Genomic DNA, 22830 nt, shown 5'->3' on the forward strand with positions numbered 1-22830 from the left:
CTGAACAGTATTAGCTGGAATTAATGCAGGCATCTATAGATGAAGCACAGTGTATATGCACAGTATTAAAAAAATTAAACTACTAGACAACATTAAGAAAAAAAAATTGGTAAGTTGAATCACAACATTACTTGGCTATGCAAAAGATGAAAATATTTTTACTTAAGACCATTTATGAGGAATGCTCAGGTGACTAAGTGAAATGATAGAGATGCCAGTGTAGCTAAATCCAGTTCTTTTAAGACATATTGCCTACAAATCCTGGCTGTCATGATCCCACTGGCTAAAATCCCTGCAAATAGCATTTTCATAGCTTTAAAACAAGCAAATGTAATGACACCAGAGTTAAGACAAGGATAATTATAATCCATTATTCTCTGGATACTCATTATGCATGGATGAGATAATATACTCATCCATGCAATGCAAATTAAGTTGTATTTACCAAAAAACACCCTTAAATTTCTTTCCCTTCAAGACATGCCAGAAATTAATCAAAAGCCTCAAACACTAAGTACATTAGAAACTTTATGACATTCTCTAGATTTCCAAAAGATTCATTACCAAATTTTGACAAAATCTCTTGTTGTTCCTCTCGGGTGGAGAAAAGTATCTTGGGATTCAGTCCCTTTATATTCATGTTATCCCATGGTGGCTGTTCACAGCTAGGTCTGTCTCTGGGCTCCACCTCTACTTCCAGATTGACTTGAAACAAATCAGGATATTTTTCTTGTATATCACAGGCATCCAGATCATACCTGAAAAGATTTATACAAGTAGATTCTTGATACTGATGGCTAACTAGGTTAAACTCACTGCAGTCCAAGACAGAAGCACTTAGCATGAGGTTTAAAATGGGCTGTGTTTACTTTTCATATTTAAAACAGGTAGTATTCTGACATAGAACCTTTTTTCACATCATGAACGAAACTTTTGTTTCCTCGAAGTGAGAAAATGAAACAATCATCTTACTGCTATTGAAGTCATCCTCTTTCTACACTGACCATATCTCCTCCCCCCACCATATGTTGGTTTAGCAGATTAAACAGTTTCCAAGAGAACTTCTTCCTATCTCCCACAAAACAGTGTCAACATACTTGGCAAATTTCACTGTGGTGGCATTTCGGGGCACAAAACCCGTGTGGAACTGTATCTGAAACATCTTCATCGAAGCCATCTGTTGAAAACAGGAAATACAGGGAAACCACATAAATCTACATTAACAGTATGCACATCATTCTGCTTTTAACATAATGCAAAGTAGTTTCAGCATTAAATATTTTGAAGTGGCTGTTTTGCTACAGTTTCAGTCAATTCTGCATATATTTTATTTTGAGAGATTTATATCCAGTTTAAGACAGAATCCAGATGATTCTATTACAACAAGGAGCAAACCAAAAGACCTTGAAGAGATAGTTTGAGGATAGCGATGAGGGCTAACTAAAGTCTGTTAAATATTTCCAGGACCTGTTTTAGAGGCTGGAACTTACTTTCCTGAATAACATATACTCATAAAAACTTGATGTGTAATACACTAATCAAGCGTGTCATGTATGAAAGAGTCCATCATAAGACACATGAGTTCATTTCCCTGTGCAACTTAAGACAGCCATTCACACCAGAGATACATACATGGCTTTTTTTTTTTATTGTAATAATTCAATTTTCCTAATTCTTTCTTCTGCTGACAGAAACACTACTCTCCCATGCCTGATCAGCATGTGAGAATACAGAAAAAGCTGCTACAGAAGTTTCAAAGCTCCTGGTCTTGCACAAATCCATATTACAGCGAATTGGCAAGTCCACAACGTATTTGTTGCCTGGCTTTAGTTACCATACACGTAGAAGTGTCTTGCCAATCCTTACAAAGCAAGTCATATAGTAACAGTCCAGTAAATGTAACAAAACTGAATGACATCTTTCCTGTCATACTAGCATATGAACTTTTACTGAACACTGTAACCAGATGTCAAATAATAGGCAAAGAAGCACTGCCAGCAGGTTGAGGGAGGTGATCTTTCCCCTCTGAAATCCTGTATCCAGTGCTGGGCCCCTCAGTACAAGAGGGGCATGGACACACTGGATAAATTTTCTATGATTCCATCCATCCCTGCCCTGAACTAAATATGAAAACCTGATCACTCAAATTAATTTTCTTAATCCCCTTGCTACTTGAGACACTTCCTAGAAGATAACTAAAATTCCTTGACTTTGATCCCTGAAATCAACTGTGAGCAAGTGGAAGACATACCCTGTCCCAGGAAGAGTTCCACAGAGGGCTTCAGGGGCCAATTGTATGGGGTATGTAAAGCTAAGGACATATCGAATATTGTTCCACCAAAGCTGCAAATCAGTGTCAGTGCAAACACTGATGCATGTGTTACAGCAGATTGATGAGAAAATTCTAATCTTTCCCAACTAGTGAATAAACTCCACAGAAACTACATTAAACAAACTCCATCATACACTAAAACAGAGATTGCACAAGGAGTATAGCTAGCACTGGCTGATTCTCCCCAGCTGTATGCCTTCTTCACCAATGACTCTGAACAATGCACTAGTTATTTTTGTGCGTTAAAGACTCATTTCACTGAGCTTTCAGCTTTAGGATGCACTGGAAAATCTGGCCCTATATCAGTCTAGGGACATTCTTAAGACTTCAGGAAAGTTTCTGTAACATGAGAAGACTTGATACTCACCTTTCTACACACAAAGCAGAAAAAGCACCGGGGAAACTACTTCAGTTATAGTACTTATAAATAGGCTTGTTTGCCCTAAATGTACGGAATCTTAAGAACTTCTGGATCAATTTTCACAATGCTCAAGTTATCTTAAACTTTGCACAGCCCCTTTCCTATCTTTCACATGGATCTCCAAGTTTAATTTACATTACTCATCTGGAGAAGAACACATGCTTTTTTAGAAATTCAAAGACAGGATTCATTAGAAGTTTTCTGTGGTCTTGCAATAGATGTACTTCCACAGTTGAATTAAAAAAGTAAACATGCACTCTCCCTAGAGCAAAAACCAGTAAGAAAACTGGCTATGAAAAGTCAACCTGGCTCTAGAAGTAAAGGTACAAAGCCTTAGGGATTTTTCTCTTTCTACAGGCAATCCCTGGAATTCCACTTTTCTACTAAGCGATTTTTTTTTCCCCCCTTTTGGTTGCAGTTTGCATGTGCAGAAGTTTCTGGCTTGTTGTACAACTTAACACATAACCATCACCATCTCAAAAAAACAGCTAAAGGCTTTCCTTGAAAGTATAGTAGCTATCCCTACTGAAACAACATCCAGAAATCCTTACCGAAGTATCCACACGCAAAGCACTAAGAAGGGGCGTACTTATAAGGCTTGAAAAGGCTGAATTCCCAAGTACATGAAAACCTTATGCATTTAAATAAAGCCATGTACATAATGAGATCACAAATACAAGCATAATACACAACTGAACAAGAAAAAGCAAACTCTGTGTAGGTTGGTAAATTTATCATTACCTTGGCTTGCAGTCGGCCTCCCAATGTTGACCTGGCATGATAGATCACAATGAGAACATCTCCCTGAACTGTTATACCTAGTGGAATTACTGCTTTCCCATCTTCAATTTTAAACTCCCTGAAAGAAAAAACATAACCACAGTTAATTTTGCTTGAAAATAGTGTACTACCCTCATGTTTAATTTGGTTTCTCCAAGGCCTCCAACGTCAGCCCATAAAAATCTGGTTCAAATTCTTGTTATGGAGAAGAAATTCACTCTAAATGATTAAAACTTAAAAGCTGCTTTAAAAGTAATGTTTAACAGTTGCCTACAGGAGAACAACACACATATTTAGACCCATAGTGCTCAAATCAAGTATGGGAGAAACATGTCTTCAAGGAGTTCCTGGGCAATGCAAGTAACATGATATTATGAAGAAAGTTGATCTGAAGAAGGCACAGAGAGAAACTGTACCTACACTGCTGTGGTATCTTAGGACTCCCACTGAGAGACGGTGGTGGAGAAGGGAGCAGGATATTGTAATACTCCATAACCCTCTGTTAGAGCTCTCTTCAAATTCAAATAAGACATTTAATAATTCCTTACAGGGCTTGGATTTACAGGAAAGCCAGAGACCTTCTAGCACTCTCTCATCTTTTCTCTGACTATCTACACCTAATACTACTAGTACCATTTGCAATTCACGTGCTGTACTGCAACAGCATGCACCCGAGCTCTACAGGGACTAATACACACACCTCTTACAGCCACTTTGCCTGGGGGATCCTTACCATTACCACATCTGAGACATGATGTTCAGCACATGCACACCAGGGACTAATCTTCCTAGTTTACACCACATGGAAAGGATAGAGGGTCTTGCTCACCTCTGCCTTCTAGCACTGTGCCACCCCACCATCAAACCCACTTTTTGCAAGAACAGATCCAACCTGTTCTTATAACCATATTCTCTTCCCCACAATTTACATTTCAAGATCAACTAAAATGGGATAGAGGAGCTATTTCATATACTGAAGAAAGTTTCTACTCAAATGGCACATTCAAATTCACACATTCTGTTCACAGTAAGGACTTCACGTGTAAGTTAGTCTAGAAAAATACAATGTGCTGTTTAAGAGCAAATCATAACCCATACTTACTTCATTTTGTCATATTCCTGGGAGGTAGTGGTTACTCTATCATCACCCACATATACCTCACAAAAAGGCCTGCAGCCATTACGCTGCTTGCTGAAAAGAGGAACTGGAGTCATGATGATTGATCTGATAAGGATGGGCTTGCTGTGAGGAATAATGGGTTCTTCAGCCATCATGTCACACATGTATTCAATGTATCTGCCAAAACCAAAAGATACTCATTTAGCCAGAAAACCAAATTCTGGAAGCGGGTGAACACATAGGCAAGTTACTTCTATTCCTACCCAGCCACTGAGCAGTGACAATGATAACAATAAAATACTAGTGACATTTAACAGCACTTCCAACACACAGATTTTCAAATCTGATAGAATTTTATCATAGGACAATGAAATAGAAACATGGAGAAGTATTTATGATTCCTAGCAATCCCCTCAATTTACGGACAGCAACACAGTTCCATTACAACAGAAAAATATACTGGACAGAAAACTGAATTCAGCACTGCATTGGAACTCATCCACACTTGTGTCCTGCCTTCCAGACAAGTCCAGACATTACCTTTGGTTGGTAGCTTTACACATACTCACCTGCAAAACAAACCAGCTACTCTTTCAAAGGCCTTAAAACACCAAGCTAAAACTGTGCATTTTGTATCTTCAATGTAACAGATCAAAATTGTGCAGCAATTCTGAAGTTTGTAACTGAAAGCTTCCTAAAGGCTTTAAATTTATCCTCATTGATGTAAGTTATCTTCTAGAGGATCCATTAAATATACTCAAAGTAAATCCCTACAACAGCACAATCTGTCATTCATACTTAACTAATCCTTACTTCTCACTTTTCCAAATCTAATCCTTTTTGCAGGAAACATCTTAGAATCAGTGTCATATGCTACTGAGTATTGTTATAAGGTCATAAATTTAAAACAAATCATCAATTTAAAACATTTGTCAAAGTATACAAAAGTCACCTCTGCATGCATTTTAAAAAGCAGAAGGTATTTTAACCTAAAAAGATTGACAGAAGTCATAATTGGTCTTTTCACAGGACTTGCAGTGTTTAGACACAGTAAAACCCAATGTAATAAACTAGTAAACATGGATTAAGCCTTATATCTGCAGAAAAGGATTTTATACTTGAGCACACTCATTCAGAAACACTGCACACCCTTGTTTCCATTCCTACCTTTTCTTCACTGCAGCTCTCACTTGACTCACTTCTGATAAGAACTTCACAAGTAATGTAAGTGATCTCAAAAATAAGAACTACTTTCTCTACTCTGACACATCAAACTTTTTAAGTATTTTATTGTTCAAGCACAGCCACTACTGAAATAATTTATCTTTCCACACAGCATCCTGTAATATAGCAGCATATTCACAACTGCATCACTACTTGCTTCAACAGAATCCTCCAACCAGACTTGATACCATACCTTTTATGAGAAGGCCAAATGCCAGGAGGACAGCGTTTCATACTGAACATGTAAACTGCAGCTTCAGCAGTTGTGAAGAGACGACAGAAACACAGAAAAGAACAAACTACCACAGCAGAAGCTGCTCTTCCATCCTACAAAGAAAAATTGTAACTGTGTTATTAAGCCTAGCATAAAAAGTATTACAGAATTTACTGAGAAACATGCTGTCTCCTTATTCAATTGAAGTCTGAGGTTTAGTGTGACCATTAGATTTGAAGTCTGTAGTCTGTATCTGAAATGTTTTGTTCTCCACACATTGCAAAGAATAGCACATAATACCTGATTGCTCAAATGTGGATAACTGCTTTAGCTCAACATTGTTTGAAATTCAGTTGATGTTTATTACTCTATCACTAATACCTATTTGTTGTTTCCTGGCTGCTACCTGGAACACCAGTTCAGTACTATTTTTCAGCAATAGGAAGTCCTGAGATTCATAGTAACTAAGTCACACAAAATTCTGCAGGCTTCTGGCTAAAACTGCTCAACATTAACAGCTTGCCACAGAACTCAGAGAAGGAAATTAAAACACCGGAACTCTTTCCACAGGGACCAGCTACACACATCCCAGGCTCATCCCCAGATTATAACCAACTGAAGGGGTAGTGGCTGACAGAACAGGATGTCTCTAAGGTTTTCTGTTAGGAACAGGTAACAGCTGTTTTTGTGATCATTTGGCATACTAGTGCAGAAGTAGGAAATGTTTTTCCTCAACATCTTTTAACAGGCATTTCCTTCAAAGCCAGGCTTCTATTCTAGCTGTTACTCAGATCAATGAAAAGAAGGGTCTGGCAGCACCTAAGAACCATATCTTCAAAGATTAGTTCAGCAAATCAGTATTATTACTGCTGGTGTAACTAGCAAGCCCAATGATTTCCAGAATTCACTGAACTTGTCTGTGGCTGGATCCTACCTTTCAGTCAAATTTCACACAGATGTAAGAAACTTGGTCCCTACCCTAAAACACCCACACTTGGGACAAATATTCATGCATACAAAGGAAGCATGAAACAACAGTGATCAGCACAAGCAGCAGTGATCAATGTACACTTGTATTACAAAGCCTCTTCCAAACTAAATCACTACAGCAAGGAGGTGAAATCATTGTACAAAGAGGTCAGGAAGCAAGTGTCAGAAAACTCTTTTACCTTCTTCCTTGCAAAACTCTGTTTATGGAAGTACACTTCACCAAATTAGCAAACTCTTTTCCACTCTGATAGTGATATTCCATATAGACTACCTTACCATATCAAAGGAATATTTACAAATGCTTTCCAGTAACACGTTTCTCTCATTACTGCACAAGAAAATAAGGATTTCACATGCAATTCTCTCCCATAAATATAACAGACTCATGTCTTCAAATTTTGAATACAGTCACTATTCTTTAAATTCACCTCTTTCCCCCAGTGTATCACATGATTTGGCTCTTCATTGGGCATTTTATTGCTTTTTTGGGATATGTTAAAAAGTTAATCATACATGAGAGAACAGTGGAAATTACACATCAATCTGCTGACAGCAAAATCAAATTCCACTGAAAGTCTCAGTAATTTTCTGCCATTCTGCAAGCACAGATTACATTCTAAATGGATAGTAGTGGGAAATACAGCATATATCCAGCTGTCACTCAAAAACATGAACAGGAATAGAGCAAACAGTGAAGTAGTGGAGCTCAGACTCTACCAAAGGCTGCTTTGCCTTAGTCACTCTTACATTCTGTCTTCCATGCTACTAGGAAGTAAGCAAGGACTATACTATCCTACTCATGTGTTTAAGAAGAAAGTCTATACAAGTAACTTTCCTGAAGACATAGCAGGATGGAATTGCCTCCAGGCCTCACAGTAAAGACGACCAGTGAGGCTCACAAACAGAATGGAAACTAGCATCCTTATTCACAATTTAAAGCCAGGTTGACTAAAGCACTTCACACTTAAGACGATTTCTTACAAGGCAGTGCACAATGCAGACATTTTTCTGGTCTTGTTTCAGCCATAAATGCATGTTCTTGCATATACTATAAAGATTCTGAAGATTTGGTGCTCGTCTTGCTGGCCACCCACATTCAGAAACCTGCAAGGAGAGAGGCAGCAGAGATGATACATAAGATTACAAATTCACATGTATTTGCATAGCACAAGCTGCACATACAAGAGGCAATTTTACTCTTCAATGCCACCTTCAGGTCGAAATTACTAAGATGCTCCAAAAAGTAAAGTAGTCTCACACATTGTTATGCACCATTTTAAAGGATGAAGTGCAATAAAACAACTGAGATTACCTGAGATTTTCTTAGAGCAAATAAAACTGCTTTCAGCTTCATTTGCATACATGTTCTTAAGCAAAAAACTAGACTTGGTTTGCTTTTACATTCGTCCTTTATTCAAAGAGCCTCAGCAGTTAAGCAAGGGAATACCAAATAAATGTTACTTAAGCAGTTTCACTGCTGAGAATCTATATTCCTAAAATCAGCTGTCTAGTAAGAATGCAGTACATGAAACCTGATCCTTGAGTATTTGCAACACCTAAAATATAGATGTTCTGCCAGGACCAAGTAAAAAACCTAAAAAGGAAGCTGGTTTTATTTCTTTCACTAAGGACCACAATTGTTCACTGTGGAAGACTAACTTTAGCTACCAGCAATGTGTTCTCTTACCCAGATAAAGTTCAAGGGCTGCTGAAATGAATTACCTGAACTGACTGTCACCAAAAAAATCTTAATGAGACTGGACTATTGCCAAGCTCATGACAAAAGGCTGAAAGAGTGACATATGAAGTCTCACACAGCTTTTCACTGTATTCTAGTACTTGAATTAAAAAAAGAGGACAGTTGCAGAAAGCATTACTTTGCAAGGGATTTAAATTAACATTCTTTTTTAGTGAAAGCTTAAAGTCACCATTGAATGAATAAAAACTAAGGCAAGCAGGCCTTTATACTCCTGCTCTCCACAGTACTCCATGTGGGATTCAGTATATCTGAATATTAAAACAGCAATGAAAGAATTCCATTCCAGCATCACGGCCACAAATAAGAAAACAGTCCAGAAAAGCAAGTATATACAAAAAAGCAAAGAAAACTGATTTGTATGAGATTTACCATTTACTCCAAATACTAAATACTGGTTTAGTTAAGCTGTCTATCACACATTACCTTCTTGCACTTTGGCTGTATTTTAAGCTCAAGATGTTCTGATCATTTCTGGAATGGAGAGCGCGTAACCTCTCCAAACAACCTATTTCAAGGAGGACTAAAAACTAGCAGATTTGGTACTTTTGGAACTTTGGTAACTGAAGTAACCCAAAGGATGTCTCTGCAGGATAAGGCCAAGAAGGGGTTTCCTGCAACAAGTAACACATCTAGACTCTCCTTTGAGCAGTCAGTATTATAGGGAAGGCCATGATCAGTCCAGACAATTTAGGTGAAGTCTGAAGTGGCCACTGCTACACAACTCCCAATACAGTAATAGTCTCCACTGTCGAGAACCTACAGGACAGTTGAGGTGCATTTAGGATCAGATACTGAAGTGCAGTATCTAGTTGTCCTCTCTACCTTGTCACTAAATTATGCAAATATCTTCATTCTAGAATCAGAGATCTAGCCAAAAGGCTAAGAGAGGCTTAGCTAAGCCATACCAGTATTTAAGGCAGTAGCAACAAATACTCAGCTAGGGATGAGACAGAGTGAAATGGTGTGTAGTAGGACAAAGAGAAAAACCAGTGAACGTGTTGTCCAAATCTGTCATCATAGTAGTACCTTTGATAAAGGAAAGAGATTGAAATTCTAGTAAGATTTTTAAGTATTCATTTAAATCTGAAAGTTCTAAGGTACTTGTACATGTTTTCAAAGATATCACTATGCTGGGAAATGGAGACTTTGGACAGTAAGATTAAAGATTAGTCTTTCATCAGTTAAGTTTGGATAGAAAGCTAAGACAAGCAGTACAGGTTAGTCTTTGACCTTATGTTTATACTCATTCTTTTGTGATCTGCGATTGTACAGCCTACTGCACAATATTTCAAAACAAAAAGCTGAAGATATAATCGAGACTGTACTAAAAGACCTTTCAATAGAAATATACAAAAGCTACACACACCCTATTATGGAATCTTGAAGGTCTGTATGTTCTTGGAGAGAGATTGTACACAGCATAGTGGCCAGGGTGTTTAGAGTCCAGACACAGCCGTACATCTTCAATGTTGTTTTTGATGGCAGATTCCACACCTTCAGCTGGAAAGGACATGACTGAAGACAGAACAAACATCAGGTGAAGCATTCACTTTTTTCAATATATTAAGAACTATCAAAAGTTATTCTTAAGACAGGCATAACTACCATACCAGCAATTCTGGAAGTGATGTACGATATGTCCAAGTCTCCTTTCGCGTAACTGAAACAGAAGACATCCATCAGAGTTAACACTGGGATACAGAACCATTCAACCCATAAGTTTAAAACCCAGGTGTCTCAAGACTACACCCATCACCATGAATAGTGTTTAATTTCTTCCATTTGAGGCTTGTTAACCACAGACCTCAAGGTTTTCAGAATAGATGCTGTATTTGAACAATTACTCATTTACATCAGTTACAACTAAGTCATCTCTGGGGATTTTGTACAGATGCCTTCAATGTTTAACTCATTCCCTTAGCCCTTGGTCTTAATGATAAACTTCTGTTGTAGGTTTATCACAGCTCGAAAGACGAATGAGGGTGCATGAACATCTTTAATGGAGGACATCATAATGCTTTAAACAAGCACCATTTATTGAAATGTTTTAAATTACACACCATCTGACACATGTCCCTATTTATCCTAGATGGCTATGTTGCCCAACATAGAATAGGGGACACCCTCATCTTTCCTCATTTAAATAATTTTTCCAAAAATTTACTTCCAAAGCTCCCATCCTGACCAAGGTATTAATCATTACCTCACTCATACAGTTGTACACAACTTTAAAGAGCAACTTCTTCGAAAAACAGTTTCCCAGTGATTTTTTTTTTCCAATTTAGGTACATTATCATGATTTCTACCTAATCACTCACATTGTGCCAATAATTTAAGACCACTTTTTTATTTGTTTGTTTCTAGGCTATCTGCTATGTAGCAGGACAAAAAAGCTTGAAAAAGACTGAAGAGCCTCAGCACAGGTCAACACCCTTGAATACAACCACATAGGTCTGCACTCCTGATTGGTAAAATATGAAGAAACCTCATCTACAAATTTCAGTTTAGACATGTCTAACTCAAATCAGTAGCATATTATCTCTAGAATGTCAAATCACTGTCACAACACTATGGTGCATGTGTAAAGAATGCAAAGGCATTATCACATTAATGCTCTTCTATCACTGTAAAGTTTCAAGACACTGCTTGAAAAAGCAGACCTAGGACACTGTACTGGAGTTTTTGAAACATCAAAAAAGAACATTATGCTTCGATTTCCAGCTGCATCCTAGTATCATGTGTAGGTGGCTACAGGGATTAATTGAAAGATTACTGAATTCACAAGGATTGGGAAGAGGATTTTAGATATGGCAAGAACAACTGTTCTGAAAGCAAGAACATACAACAGTATTTATATGGAATGCCATAAGCAGTGTCCAAACAACAATAATGACCTAAGGTCCCACAGAAATTGAAACCACCACAAGGTAATTTGAGAGTTTGACTAAACAAAGTACTAAACCTCAACCTCAAAATATTGCATTTTATGTCTGTGGGGTAATTGCTGGAAGTAACTAAGAAATTAAACTTATGTTCACATTTTCAAGAAAGGTTCAGCATTCACAAAACATTCCAGGGTGATCAGCAACTGATAATGGCAACCATCCTTGTCACCATAAGTTCCTAAACATCCCTCTTTGCAGTAAGAAACATTGAAGGTTGGTAAGGTCAGGGCAGCTTGATGTTTTGACCCTGACATAGCTGGACAAAGGGCAGGCTCTGTGACAATATGGGAGCCTGAAGGTTAACTGGAACTGACAAGCTGCACATGTGTTACCCTGAGCCAACATCTGCCTTGTGTTTGACAAAATGCTGTCCTTTGCTAAACTTTGTCCATTGTAATATTATTATAACACAAAAACACACCTCCATCCTTAAAGTCACTGCCTCCAAGTTGTGACTACCCCCACTGAGCATGCACTCTAAATTTTTGTTTGCCTACACCTTTAGATGTGAAGTGAGAGCATTTTACACCAATCGTTACAAAGGTGAGTATGGCTAGAGTCACTCAACCTCCACCTTAGTGAAGAGAAGTAACATAAAAATAGCACATGAGACAGGATGTTAGGAAAGGTGCCATGGTGTACTATTCTGACCTCTGTGATGGGCTGAACCTCTCTTCCCCCATATCAGGACACCTCTGGGTAAGACTCTAACACTGTTACCCAAGTGCTTCCCTGGGAGACTGTCAGTCTCTATGGGCTCACTGTATATATCTTGTAATGCATTAGCAGTTAAGACCTTTGGTATTTACAAGCACTTTGCAGACTGTAAATTTATCACCAGCAATCCAAAGAATCTGTGTACTCATTGCCTAAATACACGTGCACTTCCATGAAGCTAGCTGTCACAGTTCTCACTGAACACGACCAAACTCTTTCAAGTGTGGCTGTGGTAGCTCAAGACAAGACTGAGGGTGTATTTCATTATGTGTGCATATGCAATCTGAGAGTTCAGTGCACTGAACACCACCAGACCTGTAACGGTAAGTTTGGCATCACTACCCTTAGCACAACAATGTCAGACTGGTAACTGAGATTGCTTCATACATCAGGAAGGTGGAAAAAATGTGTATTCTTCATACTGGTAACCATTCATACACATTTCAAGATTAGAACCCTGTAACTAACTACACATCAGGAATAAGGTACTTCTGTTTCATGTTAACAGCAGAAACTTAATTTACATAGACATGATACTTACAGGTGATAAGCAGTGAAGCACAAGCAAACAAAACAAAAGACTGCATGGAAGGCTTGTCATTCATATGGAAAACTGTGCTTTTTAAAGTTCTAATTAAACTAAACAGAAAAATATTATGACACCAATATTTAGTCACTTTTCTGATGATACCAGACCACTTCAAGGCTTTTTAGTGACAAGTCTAGTGGCCACTGTAGCCAGTAAGATATGAATTCTCATTTTGCAGAATATAAAAAAAAATCAGAACCTTTAATCAGATGTTAGGAACTTTTCACTATGTTTGGCATTACCTATATCAATCTTACCAGAGAACAGCTGCATTTAAAGACCATAACTAATATAAAACAAAATAACACTCCATCAAAATTAAAATTACGTTTATACTGTGAATTTAATTAGTTAGCATACAGCACAAAACTCTGCAACAGCACATAGCCACCTTTTTACTAACAGCAGACAGGAAAGAATAAAAAATGACAGGCTACCCAGCACAGCTACAGTATGACCACTATCTTCAGTTAAATAATGCCCTAACACTAAGCACTCTCTCTCTAGACACCTCTACACAAGTGTAGAAAAACATCTATTGATTACTTAAGCAGCACAATTTTTGCCCTTTGTTTTTTAAAAGTCATGAAGAAATGCAGCACTGAAATTCACATCAATCTGTTCCCACCTGGTTTCGCTTCATAAAACTGAATTAATCATTCAACTACCTAGTGCAACACAAGGATCCATGAAATCAAACATTAATGCAGCAAACCAGAAAAAAAATTACCTTAGAAACAAAGAAAGCTAGCAATATAAGGCAGCTAATTATACCTACTAATCTAGGGAACAATCTCTTCAGTGAAATAGGCTGTGATAGAGCTAAACAAGATTGATTGAAAGATCTGCATGCTGTTTTCAACACCAGTGAAGACTGGGTATTTAAAACATTTATATATGGTTTATTAGCAGGGCATCTGTATCCTGTGCAGCTGCAGACCTCAATAAGCATAGGAGCTGGTCAAGAGCACAGCAGTATCACAAGCTGAACATAAGTAAGCTGCAGACTGAGTTATCAGACCTACATGGGCACATCTGCTGGAACCAAGTTCCCTTTGATGTAGAACCTTGGTCAGCCATATCACACCCCTTTCCAGAGCAGTGCATTATCTGATCTAAAGTCCATGAATGTCCCAGTACTTTATTTTAGTTCAGTCTGTATCAATAGAGTGCTGAACCTCTCTTGCTCTGTGTTCTTCCATGTAGCTGTAAAACTGCTTCTGCTTGACCTGAACCTGCAACAGAAACTGCAATACCTGCAAGCAGGGTGGCTTGGGGGACAACCAAGACATGTTCCCAGTAGCCTGTAACATGTGGTTGCTTTCAGACTTAGTCACTTATTAGGATAGACAGAGACCAAAATTTGAAGTAAGATAAAGGCAGCTATGGGAGAGAAGAAAACCACTAATTTTATGTAGCACCTCCAAAACACTAACTCTTCTACTGTAGTTTTGATCCAGTGAGGAAGATGCATGTCTACAGATAAAGAACATAACTCCACAATTCAGAAAAGCCATTCTAGTAGGAGTGACAGAGTCTGCCTAATGAGATAAGCACTCCTTTTACTGGTGTCTTAAATGTGGTGAGGAAAACGCATGACAGGGAAGATGTTTTAGTTTGTCTAGAGTGCCTAATTCCCACGCTGGCTGAGGAGTTTTAGAAAGGCAGTCAAAGATCCAACAGTAGTTGACAGCAGTCCCTGATAGCACTGGCTGTAGCAACAACACAAATTTGTGAAGGCAGAGAACAACTGACATCAACAGATACATCCTACAGAAGATGCAAAAAAAACCCACACAAGAAAACACTTGAGCTTTGTTAAAGCATCAATAGCTTAAGAATGCACAAGCCCAGGTGGGACTAAGTGGCACAGTGAATGTTAAGCACTAAGAGTGCTATGTGCTGAAGAACCTGAGACAACCTTAGGTAGTCATACTGCTCACATTCATGCTTTGCCATTTCAGTGAACTGTTAAACACAATTAATTTTTAAAATACATAGACTTAAGAAGGAATGAAATTACAGCACTGAGGGCCACTAAAGAATATTGGCCATTACAAGTGGAAAGAGCCTCTCTTTCAGTATTGACTATTATTTGGAAAATAAGTACTGAAGCAAATGTTTCTTACTAGCATAATGATGTACTTGGTGCATTCTCTCCTTTTCTCTCACTCCCCTACCAACAACCAAATTCACTTAGGTAACAAGAAAGGCAGTTGTATGAAGATAGGTCCTCCACAAAACCAAGATTTGTTAGTGCAGAACGTAAACAAAACATCTGACAGCACCACATGCTCTGTCAGACCTAAGGCACACAAATCCCCTAAATATAAACCCTTTCTCAGTAGCCCAGTTCAAAACATGTGAGGAACTGATCTAATGATGAACCTTAGGACGTAACATACACTGACAGTCCTCTATCAATCCATCACATCCACACAAGTGGTGTATTCCCCAGTTAGCTGGAAAAGGCCTGCAGCTCATCGATCAAATATGAATATTAAAAAATTAGTAAAAAGCTTTTATTTGATTGGTATTGAGCAAGTTCCACAAGACATGCACTAAAATGTCTCCAACAGCACTGCATTCTTTACAGAGGGTTAAACATTCCACAAAGTAAACAGTCATGCTGGAAATTGGAAGCAGTTTAGAGGAATCCAACAGCTCCTTATTTCTCACATCAATTTAACAGACAAAAGATCCTTGTTGTGGGACTCTGTGCAGGACTTGAGAGCCTCAATTTCCACCTCAATCATACTTTTCCATTTTGGTCAAGTAAGGGGTTCTAACTAAAGTGTCAAGCGTAGAGTTCAGCCACAGAACATTAACTAGCCATTCAGAAGTCACATAGTAAACAGTACAATAGATGCAAGACTTTGGGCAGTCATAATCCAAACAATTGTAGAGAAGAGCACGTGAACTAAACAGTATCTTTTCAGACAGCCAGTACTCACTGTCCTATACTTCAGAAGCTGCCAGACAACCTCTGCAGATGTGCTTGGACGTACCATTCCTGTTTTATTCCTTTCATACTACCCTTAAGGAAGTAAAGGAAATCTCAAGCAAAATCCACGCATACCTGTTAAGAGAAACTAAAATAAGGTGCAAGCACAGCACAAGCCATGCCACATTAAAAAGGTCAATTTAAGACAGTCCTAATCCACTACTAAAGGGGAAAATGGCACAAGATGAAATTCAAAAAGTAATGAAGCTTCCAGTGGCCTTGAAGGAAGAAACCTACTTACAAGAGTGGGAAGAGCAAATTTCCTCAAACTGACAGAAGCACAACTCAAAGTCATGTGGAGACAAGAGCACAACAAAGCAGAGTACTTCAGAAGCATGTAGTATACAACCAAAATGTAGTATCAGAGCAATGTCTGCTACAGGAACACAGGCATGGGAAAGCATGTCTTACAACTTTGTCAAAGGTAGAGAAGAACTGAAATGCTACGTGTCAAAGGCCGAAAAGAAAACTCTCCATTGAAAGACTTAATTCTGCTAGTTTTGCTTAGGTTTAAGACAAGAAATTATGTACCTTTGAGTTTATAAATAGTAGAGCTGTCAAAGGTAAGGAATCTGCTGAGTATTTCCATGTTTTACCACACAGTAAATTTCATTTGACAATACAGCACAAAATGAACAGAACCAGGACTGAAGAGGAGGGAAGAGGAAGATCGGTTCCACATAAGGTTGCAGGTTCAAGGAGATAAAGAACAGATGTCTGCAAGACAGCACATGCCACAGAAATAAAATAGAGAACAGTTGCTTAGAAGTTTTATGAAGTAACATGATGAGCTACATGGAATTCCTACAGCTCTGCTAAGCTGCTAACAAGTCACCACTTTTCATCACACAACAGTTCATTCCCATGATACATCTCCCTGTCTTCTCTTGAGTCAGTGGTCTCCTCAGGCTGAAATGTTTGATGCTACTATGCCAATTGTTTCTGTAGGCATCTTAAAGACAAACCAAAGTTGCATAGCCTTTCCAACCTTTAAAAAAAAAAAATAGAGGACCTTGCATTCCTAAGCCACACATAGAAGTTTAAACAGAGTAGAAGAGCACGCAGCTAAAAATGCGCTTGAAGTAGCTACAAACACAGATTTAAAGATCTAGTTTATCTGATTATAAACACTGAAGCAGTACTGTGCACAAATTACGCTAAGTAACTGTGGCAAGGAATAAGCTTCACAAGCCATAGCGCAGTATCCCAACTATAGGGCCCCAAACTCCACAGTGAGGGACAGAGTTCAGTATTCCTTAAAAGGCATTAGTTAGCAATTGTATTCAGTAGTTACTTACCTGTTCTTCCTAGAATTAAGTGGAAAGTTTTATTATGAGTTAAAGATAGGAGTCTGATTAATATTAATCATTGAGACTCGAGAAACATTTGGAATGGGACTGAAAACCTGATTAGAAAAAAAATATAATCACACACTAAGCATCTGAGGACATATACATCAAAACAGGAGATTATTCTTCCATATAATGAAGGAGACAAGAAGTGCAGATCATCTCACTTTGCCTTGAGGGCATAGAGTTACATCTGAAAACTAAACTGGACAGAAGAGCTTACACACTTTCCCCGCAGTTCTTCTTTTTCCCTGCATTGCCTTTATTTGTACCTTTCACCACTCTTTCTTCCCCTCTTATTCACAGAGACCCTATCTACCAATTCAATTTATTCAGAACCATGATAGTCATTCTACCATGCTCCAGCCTACTCCAGCCCCCACCTGCTCATCTCTAAGCTTTCAGCATCTAGCATACAGCAGGGAAAGCAGTACTTCTGAACAGGCTTTTGCTCCAAACATTCATTTCTAGTACGACTGCTAAAGTAACTTCTGTATTAATATCACTCAAAATCTCAGGGCCATCTACAAGCTCTTATAGTCTTATACTTTGAAAAGTATTACGAATTTAATCATATGTGGAATAAGCTCCTGACCTTCATTTAGAACTCTTACCAGCAAAATTTTAATTTTTTATTTTATTTTTTACTCACTTGGCCACAGACTGGATAACTTTAGAAGATGTATCCTTAATATTAGTGAAAAATCGCTCTGTTCCACCCCTCAGAATATCAAAGAACCCTCCATAAGTCTGGTCACATTCCGCAACGGTCAGGCCTAGAGTAGTTGAATAAAAATAATTGCACTTTAAGTCATATCCTGGAATGGGGTCCACACTAAAGCAAGTTGCCTACAAAGCTGGAAGTGAACAGCTGTAAGGCTCACAGTTCTAGAGTTCTATTTAACTATGACCTATGCAAAAAAATAGTGCTTCCTGCAGTCAGGAGGTCCTAACAAACTACTTAAAACATTGTTTAATTGACTGTTTGCATTTAAGAGACAACATGGTAAAAAACTTCTGGAAGTAAAGCATTTATTTTATATTGCCAGTGCAGCAAAACACTTTTCTATCAGTCTCCAAGTGCAGCAAATCTACTTAAGCAACCCCAGTAGAGACATTTTAATGAAGGGCTTAAAAAGCAGCTGGCATAATTAAGTTACTTTCTAAACACAATACATCCCTATTAATATTGTTGTATACAACAAACAGTACTCATTCTTGTACAAAACAAATTACCCTGGAACATTAATACCCTTTGCCTCATTGGCAATTCAGCATAAGTAATTTAAAGCAAGAAATATCAAGCTGGAAGGAAAATTGAATACAGTACAAAGTACTCCCTTGATATGTTCTACATTAATTGAAATGTTCCACATCCACATATATATGACGAGTGTAGAAACTGACTTTTAATAAGAAATTCGATGCAAATAGGCCTATCAGACTTCCCATTTTCTTTGCTCTATTAAGTGCAAGTATTTTCAACTGAAGGAACTCTGGAGTATCTATTTTTACAGCCAGGGTATGTCAGCTTTTGACTGTGTCATTTTGGAGACGTGTTTTGGTTAACTAAATTTAGTCCAGCTACAGATTCTCCTTAGATGATACTACAACTCCACCTCCCTGCCAGCGTCCTATGGTGCAACCACCTCCTGAAGTCCTGCTTGACCAACCTCTACTAACTAGCTGGGTTATTTCCAAAATGGACTGGATAACCAATAAACTGAGTTTAGGCTGCTACTTTTCCCCTTTGAGGCTGTCAGACATAAGCCTTTTGGAAGTGAACAAACTTAGTAGCTTTAGACTAAGATAACTCTGTCAGATGCACTTTAACGTATCACAGGGGGTCAAAACCTTTGGTGGACTGGGGAAAGGCAGGAGGATGGAGAGGTGGACCCCAGATGTTTACAGAATTTTTTCCTCATACAGAATTTTTCCAGGCTAAAGTAAATACATGTCAGGTCAATGACTCCTTAAGCATTAATGAACTACTGTGGTCCACAGTCAAAATCCCTGCAATTGCTTCTGCATTTTTTTATTGAACTACCTCAACTGTTAAGACACCAACAGGCCCATTTTAGCATAAAGTTAAATCCAAAAGCCACAGAATGGCTGCTATCTTTCAGTGGTAACTTATCTATGTTGGAAAGCAAAGACTGTCATTTTCTTACACCAAAGATCCAATATTGTACATAAACTGAGGACATGTACTGATGTTCAGTAACGTCTGCCACAAAGAAAGAAGGTTTCAAGTTCAAAACAGCACTTCAGAGAAAATTTTAACAGCTCAAATTTAAACTCCTCTTTACACAAGACACTTTAATTCAATGAGGCAATGATATTAGCACGTTTGTGGTTTAAAGGAAGTGATTTTAATTCATTTTTAATAACCTGAGTATTTTATCTACGGCTTTTGTCATTAAGACCATTGTTCCTTGGTGCATTCACCACTTTCATCAAGTTTTAACTCACTTAATTCTCCCAGCTCTATAGGTCAATAATGCATTTTGGTTTCCATTATTTTACACTGGAAACTGAATTTTATCTTTCCCAGCAAACTTAAGAAATTCACATTCTCATGTACCAGCACAGAATCAAACCCTGAGAAAAATAAAAGGTTAGAAACAGCGATATAAAAGCAAAATAGCCAGTATTTATGCAGAACTATCCAAGTCCCCCCAAAGATTCTTTTCCATAAAGAAGATCTGCAATTTAAGACGATGTCTCTTTCTGCATTTACCTGCATTGTACATATTGTTGAGCTGTCCTGCAGGCTTGGAGCTTTGTGCAACAGAGGATACAGAGGTCCGAGGTTGAGCATTGTTTCCATAGCCTCCATTTTGTTCCAGGAGCTGTGGAAATTAATACTCACTATGAGTATTTTCTTGACAATTTCGTCAACTTGTTATGCTTTGTTAATTAGTTGGTGAGAACAAGCAAACTGAACCTCAGTAGAAGCCAGGAATCCATATACAATAATTCATTCACTTGCAGTAAGTGTGCAAATTAAGCAACACAGAGGAGACAATTAAGTGGGTTTCAAGTTAGTGCAGGGAGACCTTTCATAGACTAGATTTTTTTCTGTTTAAGTTATTGATGATTAAATGCAATGTGTCAAACAGCACTTGCATATTAAATTACCCAAGATTACGAGACATTTTTCAACAAGCAATCAGAACTACAATTAGTTTCCTTCAATGTCATGCAAACTCTGTGCTTTAAAAGACATTTTCGTGGATCCCACAATTGACAGAGATGAATAAAACTGAAGAATAAGGAACAGGGGATATCTGCTACTAAACTCACACTCACTGGATAAGAAAGTAGACAAAAGAGACATAATAAATAACATTTGTTATGAGACATCTCTACCTCTGTGATGGGGGATTTAGGATTCACATTCCTAGCTGCAGCAATCTCCTGTAGTTGATTCACAACTTCAGTAATTGACAATCTCTCCTCTGGGTTCACCTTCAAAGTAGAGCCTAAAGAAGGGGATTCACACAACGTAACAAATACCCATCAGAGCTCTTCTCTCAGCAAAAGTGAGTAATTTCTTCAGTGCATTCCAAAGCAATATACAAACATGCAGGAAGGGCAGACCAATTGCTAAATCCATATCCAAATATCACTGTGATAACAGGTGCCCATTAACAACATTTAGGGTTAAGCATATACTTTAGGATCATTAATGAATAACCTCAGAAGTAACATTGTATCTAATACTGTTGGAGACATATTTCTGGCATTGCAATTGAAGTTTCTAGTAACCTATTTGAAATTTAAAGAAAATAGAATTTTTAAAGCAAATGCAAAGAAACCAAATCAAAACTCTAGATGTTCCTACAGGCTAACTCAGATCCCAAGCAAGACAGGCAACAGTACTAAAACCCAAAAAGCTTTTTCAATAAAGGATTAAAATTTTTAATAAAACAAGAAGTTGTTGCAGTAATCTCTTTCACCATTGCATGTAAATAATATTTAACTCCCAGTAATAAAACACTGTAAATGAGATGTATCCATAAACACATCAAATGAAGTTCACATTGTAAACTTACGAATGAGATCATGAAATACAGAGTATCGAGTGTCATTCTGGGGGATGACATATTTCCCATTGACTATGCGAAGTTTAGCTCCGTCTTCAAATGGATGTTGCCTAAAGCACAGCAAGTACAGGATGCATCCCAGGGCCTACACACAGATAAAGGCAGAAACATTTAATAGAATTATGGAATCATTTACGCTAGAAAAGACCTTTAGGATCAGAGTGTTCAGCTGTTAGCACTGCCACGTCTTCTACTAAACCATGTCATTAAGCACCATGTCTGCACACGTCAACTTTTAAAGTCCTCCAGGCATGACGACTCAGCCACTTCCCTGGGCAGCCTGTCCCAATGCTTGATAAGTCTTTCTGTGAACAAATTTTTCCTAATACCCAACCTAAACCTTTCCTGGTGCAACTTGAGGCCATTTCCTCTTATCATAGAATCCTCATCATCATCAAATGTGTCCTATCAGTTGTTACTTGGGAGAAGAGACCAACACCCACCTGCCTACAATAATTCAGGTAGTTGTAGAGTGATAACATCTCCTCTCAGGCTCTTCTTCTCCAAGCTAGACAACCCCAGGTCCTCCAGCTGCTCCCTGTAAGACTTGCTCTCTAGACCCTTCACCAGCTTCACTGCCCTTCTTTGGACATGCTCAAGCACCTCAGTGTCATTCTTGTAGTGAGGGGCCAAAGGGGCCTCACCAGTGCCAGGGTGCAATGGAACAATCACTCCCCTGGTCCCGCTGGCCACACTATTTCTGACACAAGCCAGAATGCTGTTGGCCTTCTTAGCCACCTGGGCAGCCTGCTGGTTCATGTTCAGCTGGCTGTCAACCAACACTCTGAGTTCCTTTTCAATCAGGCAGTTTTCCAGCCACTCTTCCCCCAGCCTGTGGTGCTGCGTGGAGGTGTTGTGACTCAAGTGCAGGACAAGGCACTTGACCTTGTTGAGCCTCTTACAACTGCATTGGCCCATCAATCCAGCCTGACCAGATACCTCTATAGTGCCTTCCCATCCTCTCCTGCATAACCTTGTGTCACCTGCAATTAATGAGGATGCACTCAATCCCCCATCCAGATAATGAATAAAGAAATTCCAAAAAGAACTACCGCCACTACTGAGCCCTGCAGAAGATGGCTTGTGACCAGCCACCAACTGGCTGAACTGGCTTTAACCCCATTCACAACTCTTTAGGCCCAACCATTTTTTATCCAGTATTTTATCCAGCAAACAGTACACAGGTGCCAAAGTGATATCACAGCAGGTAGAACATTGGCAGTAGCAGCTGGTGACATCACCAGCCCAGACTGGCAGCTGAGCAGCCAGATAAACAA

At 38.5% G+C, this 22830-nt stretch overlaps 1 protein-coding gene across 1 annotated transcript in view; it reads right to left on the bottom strand.

The window, feature by feature from the left end:
* The window catches only part of GAK (cyclin G associated kinase), a gene marked incomplete at both ends in the record, with an annotated part of 61629 nt that overhangs the window by 16274 nt on the left and 22525 nt on the right, over positions 1–22830 (bottom strand). Inside the window, 12 exons of the mRNA XM_084278241.1 lie at positions 565–758; positions 1098–1177; positions 3495–3612; positions 4636–4830; positions 6071–6204; positions 8063–8185; positions 10207–10355; positions 10451–10500; positions 18097–18220; positions 20185–20296; positions 20817–20929; positions 21503–21638. Of these exons, the coding sequence (XP_084134367.1) occupies positions 565–758; positions 1098–1177; positions 3495–3612; positions 4636–4830; positions 6071–6204; positions 8063–8185; positions 10207–10355; positions 10451–10500; positions 18097–18220; positions 20185–20296; positions 20817–20929; positions 21503–21638 (1528 nt within the window). The remainder of the gene's footprint in view (positions 1–564; positions 759–1097; positions 1178–3494; positions 3613–4635; positions 4831–6070; positions 6205–8062; positions 8186–10206; positions 10356–10450; positions 10501–18096; positions 18221–20184; positions 20297–20816; positions 20930–21502; positions 21639–22830) is intronic.

The sequence above is a fragment of the Gallinula chloropus genome (assembly GCF_964237585.1).
Source record: "Gallinula chloropus genome assembly, chromosome: Z".
NCBI classification, from domain to species: domain Eukaryota; kingdom Metazoa; phylum Chordata; class Aves; order Gruiformes; family Rallidae; genus Gallinula; species Gallinula chloropus.